This window comes from Cucurbita maxima, unplaced genomic scaffold (genome assembly GCF_002738345.1).
Source record: "Cucurbita maxima cultivar Rimu unplaced genomic scaffold, Cmax_1.0 Cma_Scf00090, whole genome shotgun sequence".
Classification (NCBI taxonomy): domain Eukaryota; kingdom Viridiplantae; phylum Streptophyta; class Magnoliopsida; order Cucurbitales; family Cucurbitaceae; genus Cucurbita; species Cucurbita maxima.
Window position 1 is genome coordinate 141,180 of NW_019272106.1, and position 9,763 is coordinate 150,942.

A 9,763-nucleotide genomic window follows, 5' to 3' on the forward strand; every position below is an offset into this window, starting at 1 on the left:
CAGAGAGCCCGAGCTCGAAGAGAGAGAGCTCCAATGGCGGGAAAGACAAATTGAGGAAGAAAGAGAAAGAAGAAAGAGGATGAGAATGGAAGAGAAAATGGGAGAAGAAAAGAAGGATTTAGAAATGAAGGTTGAAAGGGTAGAGAAGGAAGAGAATGTAAAGGTAATCTTTTAACTTGTGAAGAAAGTTGAAGAAGATGTGGAGAAAGAGAATGACTTGTTAATGGAGATTGATTCTCTAGTGGACAAACTAGTGAGGGAGGAGAGAGATATAGAGATGCTAACTCAACAGAGAGACTCACTCGACGTGAACCTGAATCGGGTCTGACAGGAGGCAGTGAATTTACGACACACGATTGAGATACTCACTTGTGATAAAGCCGAAATGGAGGAAGCAAAAATGAAAGCTGAAAATGTCGTTGTGGACTTGCGGAGGAAATTGAGTAAACTGAATGAAATTATGACGTCCGAGTTGAGCGTGGCTAAGAATGGGAGAAATGAGGAGTTGGTGTCTCAAATGAACTGTTCTCGAGAAGCTCCAAATGAAGTCTCATCAGAAAAGGACAAGCTCAGTTTGCCGCTCGAGAACAAGGAGAGAAAATTGAAGAAACCACGATTGAGCTCGAGAAAACGAAAACGGTGCACGTGGAATCATTGAATATATCATTTAAGTTTATGGGGGAGTTTTATTGGAATAAACTTATGAAAAGGTAGTTTTAATTTGGTTAATTCTAATAAGTTTTTGAAATTGAGTCGTAATAGTAAAAGGCTAAAAAAAATGAAAGATCTATAATTATTGTAGGAAAGAGTGGGTTGATGGGATAGTCATTTTTAGTCTTTGAAAAACCTATAAATTAACTTCTTTTCATTCTAAAGAGCAGAGCAAAAGTGTAGAGAACAAAAAGTACAGAGCAACGGGTTCTTTAGAATTCTTTGTTTCCTTGTCTCTCCCCTCTCGACATCTCCTTCACAGTTTCGTGAGTGTTATTTTAACAAATTAGTATCAGAGCGAGCTATAGGATGCCAAACAAATATCGTCACAACACAAAGTCTTTGGAGGAGATATGATGATGATAAAGAGTGGAAAGGAGAGGAGTATAACACTCCAGTACTTGTTACTCACGAAGAGTAACTACATAGCATGGTCTATAAAGATGCGTGTTAACCTACAGGTACAAGGTGTGTGGGACATGGTGATGTTGAAGAGCATAAGGACAGGATGACTCTTGTCGCCATCTATCAAGCAGTCTCGGAGGACGTCCTTCTCATGTTGGTAGAGAAGGACTCGGTAAAGGCAGCGTGGGAGATGCTATAAACAATGTATGTGGGTGTGGAACGTGTCAAGAAAGAAAAGGTGTAGACCTTGAAGACAGTAAGTCAATAGATGATTTTACCATGTATTTGACGATGTCGTCAACGACATTCGTTCCTTAGGCAACAAGCTGGAGGAGATTTGCATCGTCAAGAAGTTCCTTCGAACTATTCTCCCAAGATTCATGCACATTGTTACCTCTATTGAGTAGTTCGGCGACCTTAATAACTTGTTGATTGAAGAGTTCATTGGTCGTCTCAAGGTCCATGAGGAGAGACTTTGTGGCTATGACAACAGAGAGGAGGATAAATATCTCTTACTAACACATGAGAAGTGGCTCCCTCGAATGAAAAGAAAAGATGCAGCTGATTTTTTAGTTTCAGGTATGAATAGACATGGCCACAACAAGGAATGTGAGGTCATGGGCATGGCCACAAATATGGTGGCAGAGGAGATCAATGACAATACCTCAGAAATCCATGACAATATCAACCCTTGGAAGGATAAGAGTATGATCAAGTGTTAGTATGCTAGAAAATACTAGCACTTTGCAGCAGAGTGTCACAAGAAGAAGCGTAATGAGAAGGCAAACCTCACACTCACATATGATCAAGAGCCCACACTGATGTTTGACGAGAAGATACCCAACCTGTTGATGCTCAACGAAGAGAATGATATGGTGAACCTTCTCACAAAGGAGAAAATCGAGTGGAGACTAACATATAGTATCTAGACAACGGAACAAGCACTGACAGGACCGAAGATCGAGCAAAGTCCAAGGAGTTTGATGAGAAACTCATTGAAAATGAGAAGTTTGGCGATAGATCAATTATACCGATCCTAGACAAAGGATTCATCTTGTTTCAATGCAAGAATAGTGACCAACGTCTACTACCAAGGTATATTATATCCCAAGCTTGAAGAGTAATATTATCAGTCTTAGTCAGATGGTGGAAGAAGGAAGCAGAATAGAGTTTGTTGGTTCATTCCACAAGATGTTCAACAGAAATGGAGCCTTGTTGATGAAGGTAAAATGGTTGCATAATTGCCGGTACAAGATACTATTGGAGACCAGCCAGCCCACCTCTCTATTGACGGCACTCACAGACCTAGCTTGACTATGACATGCTAGACTTGAACACGGGAACTTTCAGGCGCTCAAAATGATGAGAGAGAATAAGATGGGCTATCCGACTACCCAAAATCATACACCCAAAAAAACTATGTGAAAGTTGTCTAGTCTCCAAATAAGCAAGATTGTCATTCCCAACTCAAACCAGTTTTCGTGCTGAGTGACCACTGCAATTAGTTCATGTAGATGTGGCCAAATCACTCCATCGTTAATTGCTGGTAACAAATATTTTTTTATTACTTATTAAAGATTATAACCATTAGATGTGGGTGTACATGCTCAAAGAAAGGAGAGACATTAAGTACATCCAAGAAGCTCAAAAGTCCCGTTGAAAACAGGTCTAAATCACAAGCTAAAGACCTTGCGCACCGATCGAGGTGGCGAGTTCTTATCCCAAAACTTCTCAAAGTTTGCGAAGAGGAAGATATCAAGTTTCAACTCATACACTCCACAACAAAACATTGTGGTCGAGTGAAAAAATCACACTATAATGAACACTGCAAGAAGCTACTCAAGATCATACAAATTTTGGCGATTTTCTGAGGCAATACGACATGCGGTTTATCTTTTGAATCATTTACATATAAAAGCATCGGACACTCGCGCCCCTTACGAGCATAATTTGATAAGACATCTCACTTCGAGTATCTAAGAATTTTCGATTGCACAACACATGTTAAAGACTGCAAAATCATAAATCAAAAAGTTTGAGGATAGAAATTAAAAGAGGGTGTATTTTGGCATTGAAGATGAGACCAAGATACATAGGTTGTATGATCCGCAACATGAAAAAATTGATGTGAGTAAAAATATTGTATTCGGAGAAAGAATAAATTGGAAAGTTGAATATATTGGGACATTTACATTTACATCTTATTTAAAATATTAAGTTCTGGTATATTAGATATTCAAAATATATATTATTTAACATTCTACCTGTTTCTTTTAGGTAAATTTATCTAATATTTAATTTTGTTTAAATCTAAATAAAATTAAAATCTTAGCTCTCTTAATTCCTAAAGGATCAATCCCTCGTTGTTTAGGCTAAAAGGGCACGCGTCCATCTTTCAGCTAAAAGACGAGAAGCCCATATGTTTCCGTGGGCCTACCTGTGAGGCAGCCCAAAATGAGAAGCGTTTGGGCCCATTGAGCCCACGATTGTACTTCTCGTCGAACAGAATGGGAATTGAACTTTCGTTTTTCCTCGAACCAAATTGAAGGCGAAGAAGAAGAAGAAGAAGAAGAAGAAGAAGAGAGAGAGATAAAATCAGAAACAGCATCAGCGAAGAAGACGACCACCATAGCCATAGCCATAGCCATAGCTCAGGCTTCAACAAGCTCACTCAACCACACATCTCTAGTAATGCTGGGAAATTTCCACACCACAAACCCGATTATTCCGAGATTTTTTCTGGTCATCGAGGCTCCAAATTGATTATCACGATCGGAGCTGTAATTTCCTTTGAAGATCTGAGTTTCCTTCATCGGATAAACCTTCTTCTGTCGTTCATAAGCATCGTCCTCTCTCATTGTGAGTATTCCTTTTCTTCGGTTTTCTTTTCCTCCTTCTTCATCTTCACTTTCATGCGCTCTCACAGTCTTTGATTTGGCGAGGGCGTGTTTTTCATCAGATCTTGTGATTAGAGATCGTTTCTTCCACTTCTGCAATCTCCTATGATAGTTCTCCTCGAAGTTGAGAAAGGGTGACTTATGGAAGAATCCGGATTAGCCTCGTTGTTCTCTAGCGTTATCGAATTCATTCTGTTTCCACAGTTGTCTCAATTGGAAATTTCCAAACGGATTTATGAATTTCTCGTTGTTTTCCCCTTCGCAGATATGGAGACGGAGGTCAGGAATCAGAATCAAAGTGGATGTAAGGCTCTGGAACCGGAGGTTTTCATACAGTGGGTAAAGAGGAAGCGACTGCGATGTGCTAGAATCAAAGACCCAGAAATCTCCGAGAGATTGTGCGGCGGCCTACGGAAGAAAATCGGATCTCGGGGCGATCGCTGTGTGGTTTCTACTTCGGATAAAGAAAGGACCCCACTCCAGCCAAATCGGTTAACTAGGTTAGAAATCGACGCCCAATTCATGTTGTTTTCCACACTATTTGAAAGAAGATTAAAAAAAAAAAAAAGGACGATTATGACTGAATTTTCTCGATTCATTACTTTACTTTGTGCTTTCCTGGGCTATGTATTTGTGTCGTTGGGTCTTCTTCTCCTCCCCCAGCTAGGAAAGAGGGCAATTCAAGAGAGGGTTTGGTGAAACAATTTTGTTTGCTGTTGGATCTGTTTGGTGGCAGGAATTCTGAAGGCGTTGCTACACTGCGTAACGGTGGTGCAGGCACAGCGCCGTCGCCAGAGAAGGAGGATCGTTACTACGCCACCAGAGGATCCACCGCAGCAGTGGTGGACGAGAACGGGCACGAGGAGAGAGGAGGTTGCTATGTTTGGCCAAAGCTGTTGATTGCTCTGTCAAGCAAAGAAAAGGAAGAGGACTTCATGGCCATGAAGGGGTGCAAGCTCCCAATAAGACCCAAAAAGAGAGCAAAGATGATTCAGAGAAGCTTACTCGTAAGCAACCGCCGCCACCACCACCTTTCTCCTTTTCTTTCTTTGTTTGTGGGTTAGTGATTGGGGGGTTGTTTGTGTCAGCTGGTGAGCCCTGGAGCATGGCTGACTGAAATGAGCCAAGAGAGATATGAAGTAATGGAAAAGAAGACCACAAAGAAGGTAACACAAACTTGCTTGTTCTTTGAAAACCGTCTGGTAAATGGCTATGGCTATGGCTATGGCTATGACTTGGAACTTGAAAATGCTTTGTGGGTTTTGATTGCAGAGACCAACAGGGTTGAAAGCCATGGGAAGCATGGAAACTGATTCAGAATAAGGAAGCAAATGGGAAGCCGCTGACACTGAAGGGAATGAACTGACCCTTTTATGTTCTATTTTTTTGCAACGCAGAATTTGAATGAAGAAGAGAAAGAGAGAATCTCAATCTCATCATCAGCATCCTCTGCTCTGCTCTGCTCTGTTCTTTGGTATTGTGGTGTGAGCACAGCCGCAAAAGAGATGAATTCTTATTTTTGTGTATAAAATGTAATGTAAAAAAATATATATATTTTTAGTGGAAGGTCGATTTTAAATAGGATTTTGTATTGTATAGGTCTATTAATTCACCTATTTAAATATAAATTTGAATTTGATAATGATACAAATTTGTTGTTTGTATAAACAAACTAAACCAGTTATAAAGCTTTTTGTTTATAAAATCTGAGAGTGAGTTTAAACTTTTCAAGTAACAAGCTATGCAACCTTGTATCATCGCTAAGCTATATTTGAAAAGTAGAAGAACTGCTTTTTTATCGCTAAAACCCTAAACCCAAAAACTATCGTAGTTTAACAATAATTAACATGGGCTAGGTTTAAATTTTCATGCTTCCAAGACTAAAAGAAAATAAACTTAATTAGATACATGACAATAATGACAATAACACATTTTCGTTACAATACGACATTTTTTCAAAACTACAATACTTGTTTTGTGAGAAAGCATTTGTAAAACGGTTTTCATAAAAATCCCCTTAAAAAATGCTTGAAGTTAGTCTTAAGAAAACATCACAGATTTCTTTGTATCAAGTACTTTTGTTACAAACACTTTATTTAAAAGCACTCTGGAAGACACCTGTGTGCACCCAAAAATGTATATACATCACCTGTGTGGGAAGCTCTTAAAACACGACATAAATGGAGACCACCGTTTGCAGAAAATAAGGTGTTTGTTTTCCAGCATGCGGGGGCAGAGTGAGAGAGAAAAGCATTCCCATCCAACCTAAGCATTGAAAACCATCACCTACCATTTTCTTTTTCAATAAATTGGCCAAGTCCATTGTCATTTTCAACCTGTTCCAAGTGGCAAACAGCTGAGCAGAGACTATATTCAATTCAAGCATTATCTATCACAAAAGGCCTAGAAGCGGGAACAAAACATTTGAATTAAAACTCTTTTTAAGTATCTGGCCCACCAAGTTTGTGTTTTTCTACTGATCTGTATGTGTTTTTCTTCCTAATCAAGTTGATCATGTTAGGTGCAAAAAATGTACTATGTTGGCTAGACAAGAGACAGATCTATCGTACATATGTGAGAATAATAACATCCATAAGGCTTTTAGCTGGTTCTAAAAACTAAGTAACGAGGGTTTATGTCTAAAGTAGACAATATCATTGTGAGATCTCACATCGGCTGGAGAGGGGAACAAAGCATACCTTATAAAAATGTGGAAACATCTCCCTCCCTAGTAGACACGTTTTAAAACCATGAAGCTGATGATAATACATAATGGGCTAAAGCGGCCAATATCGGCTAGCAGTGACTTGGACTATTACAATCCTAGATCATGGTACTATAAGATCACTTTCTTTTTTTTTCCTTTTTTTTTTTTTTCTAAACAAGATAGGAAAAATGTGCAAGAAGAAGAAAGATTTGTTTTAGCTAACCAGACTCAACTTTAGACAAGGAGAAGCTAAAAGCAAGTGTATGCTGCCAGAATTCTCAGGCTCATCAACAAGGAACTGAAGCCAGAACACAACAATCAATGTTTGACATGTTCAAATTTGCTTCAGATAAAGATAACCCATGCATATCAAAGTTCAGGTCGAGTGTGAGAATCAGGCTGCAGTGAGGTTTATAAATGCAAGAATATCAAGCAACATCAGATAACTAATGAGTTCAACGAACCATAGATCAAATGAACCTTGCTCTTGAGGAAAAAATAAGAGAAGGAACATGTACAAATAGCTACAACAAGACCAGTATCCGATCATGAAGACATACATGGTGTCAAGAAAAGTTAAATGCCAACATTCCATATTTCAACATAATAGAGTTTCAGACCATGTGATCGTTATTCGAGTAATGAATATGCAAACCATACCATGATTAAATGACATTTCATGATGGTAGATTTACTAAATCTTTCTTTTGGCTTATCCAATGTAATGCAGGGCATTCACATGTTAAATATGCAATGCATGACTATAATACGCATGCATGAATCTATTCAGGTACATAAACTTGCTTCTGCTTCCCACAATACCTTTGAAATCAATGAAGACGATGCATAAAATTCCCAGCAACTAAACTTTCCTCATACATGCTTGGTAAGAGACAGACTGGAAGAACAAAAACAGGGACAAACAGCTTTTTCATAATAAAATTTGAAGCAACGTGGGGATTGAGCACAAAAGAAATGGGAGAAGTTACTGAAAGAACTTCATGTATCATGATGCAAACAAGCAAAAAAAGAAACAACACCAAGAATACATATGAGCAAAAGAAGAAACAAATCGACCATTTTAACATTTTTAATCCTAAATGAGAAAAGTTCACCGACTGCCAAATTTGAGTTGCAGTCATCAATCTTATGCATAAAAAGTCCTCTTCTTCTGTATAACCACAACACCAAATATACATCAGAATGACAGACTTCCAAAGGAACACTCGTTTCAGACTGAACATCAAACTGAAAGAGAAGTTTGAACCAAACTTCCGTCACCAAAAGGAAAGTAAGTACAGCCAAGATTCAGAATGCCGTTTGATCTAGTAAAGAATCTTCCTCTGTTAGATATCAAATAAACCGGGGCGAGTTAACACAAAAATCAAAAGGTGTATGAACTTTCAAAGATTAAAGGTTTTGAACAAGAATTAGAAGGAATTCCAACAGAGATTTGAAAGGAAAATTTTGAATAGAATTAACAGCCAAGCCTCCAATCATCGTATGGGACTAATGTTTGGCACACGTATAAAGGAGTAGCTTGAACTCAAAGGAAGATAAGACGGACCACATCCAAGCAATCCTGCGAGAATACCACCTCATAGAAGCCATTTTCTTCGTACATAAGAGAGAAAATAATGGAAGAAAAGTGAGAACAATAATGAGATCCATGACTAAACATAATCAAAGAACACAAACCAAGGTAAGATAGAGGAAATGCATCCCAGGTCAAACAACAAAGAAATTTACAATATCAAGCGTCTAATATGCATTGGTAAAATTATATAATAAGTTTACAAGAGAGATCCAACATCAGATTGAATCAACAGTCATTATACTACAAATCAGAAACAGGTAATACAATAGAGGAAATCAATCGGAGTGAGAATTGTAATCGTAGGAATCAAGGTCGTCGGTAATGGAATAATCGGAATCGGAGGAGGAAGAGGAGGAAGAGGAGGAGAGAGAGGGAAGGCAGAGGGAGGAAAGGAGGGAAAGGGAGATTCGTCGGATATGGTGGAAAGGGAAACAGAAGATGAGGTAAAGAACATGGTCGCTGCTCAAGCGCTCGGGATTACAGGCGACGTATTGACAGAGATCGGCAGAAAGATTGGCGACCCAAACAACGACAGGACTGTTCAACACCATGGCTGAGCTTCGATTGAGAAAACGGGAGAAGGAATTTGGGACCTGCCTGTTCGTTGATCCAACTCCTCCTTCGCCGTCGTGTAAGTAGATCAAATTCCCAAATTGGACTTTTTTCCGGTTTCCTTTTTTGTTTTTTTTGTTTTTTTTTTTCTAAATTAGAGATGGAAATTGGAAAATGCTTCCAACGGAGGATTTCCATCAAAAGTTCACGGAGCCATGGAAGATTACAAATTCATAAAAATTGAGTCAAAACCCAAACTCGTGCGTCTTCCATCTCTCCCTCTACCGTCCATCGCACCACTAATGCCCTCACAAGCTGGTTTGGAATTAGAAAAAAAAAACTTCGGTTAAGGCTAACCAAGTAAATAGTCTTATTTGATGTTGTGTGTTGACATGTGCCTCGTGGTTCTACACGTGTCATATATTTGATACGTGTGGATTTTTTATGAAACGATATGACTATGATATAATGTGTATATGTTATAATATGTGAATGGTATGATAACTTTTACGATATGATGTGTTCAATGATTTGTTTGAGATAGAGTACGAGAAAAATGCGATAAACGTAATGTAACGATATGACTAAGATATGTTCATGAAAAGATATGGTTATGTTATGTAAAACAATATGATTATGATAGATTGATAAAACGATATCGTTAAGATACGTTCATGCAATGATATGGCTAGGATACGTTCACGAAACAATATGATTTGGATAGGTTCATGAAAGGATATGGTTAGGATACGTTTGGAAACAATATGACTAAGATACGTTCATGAAATGATACAACTATGAGATGCATAAGAAGGATAAGCTTATGACAAGTTTAAGAAACGATATAACTAGATATGCAAATGGAACGGTATGACTATGAAGTGTTTAAGAAAT

At 38.4% G+C, this 9,763-nt stretch overlaps 2 protein-coding genes and 1 long non-coding RNA gene across 4 annotated transcripts; 1 reads left to right on the forward strand and 2 right to left on the reverse strand.

Annotated features, from left to right (window-relative positions):
* Nucleotides 1–3,678: 3,678 nt before the first annotated feature.
* LOC111472840 lies at nucleotides 3,679–5,655 on the forward strand. Its single transcript, XM_023118448.1, has 6 exons — nucleotides 3,679–3,696; nucleotides 3,935–3,975; nucleotides 4,279–4,513; nucleotides 4,750–5,020; nucleotides 5,102–5,179; nucleotides 5,286–5,655. The coding sequence occupies exons 3-6, from the start codon at nucleotides 4,281–4,283 to the stop codon at nucleotides 5,334–5,336; spliced, it is 633 nt and encodes a 210-aa protein (XP_022974216.1). The 5' UTR covers nucleotides 3,679–3,696; nucleotides 3,935–3,975; nucleotides 4,279–4,280; the 3' UTR covers nucleotides 5,337–5,655.
* Nucleotides 5,656–5,928: 273 nt separating this feature from the next.
* Nucleotides 5,929–7,046, reverse strand: LOC111472841. Of its 2 annotated transcripts, none has more exons than XR_002715500.1 (2): nucleotides 6,954–7,046; nucleotides 5,929–6,349 (listed from the first exon to the last, which is right to left on the reverse strand). It is a non-coding gene; the product is annotated as an uncharacterized LOC111472841 (long non-coding RNA). The 2 variants fall into 2 exon arrangements; XR_002715499.1 differs by lacking the exon at nucleotides 6,954–7,046 and adding an exon at nucleotides 6,713–6,801.
* Nucleotides 7,047–8,592: 1,546 nt separating this feature from the next.
* On the reverse strand, nucleotides 8,593–8,868 carry LOC111472845. The gene has a single exon (XM_023118455.1). It carries the CDS (start codon nucleotides 8,866–8,868, stop codon nucleotides 8,593–8,595), a length of 276 nt encoding a protein of 91 aa, XP_022974223.1.
* Nucleotides 8,869–9,763: the final 895 nt, after the last annotated feature.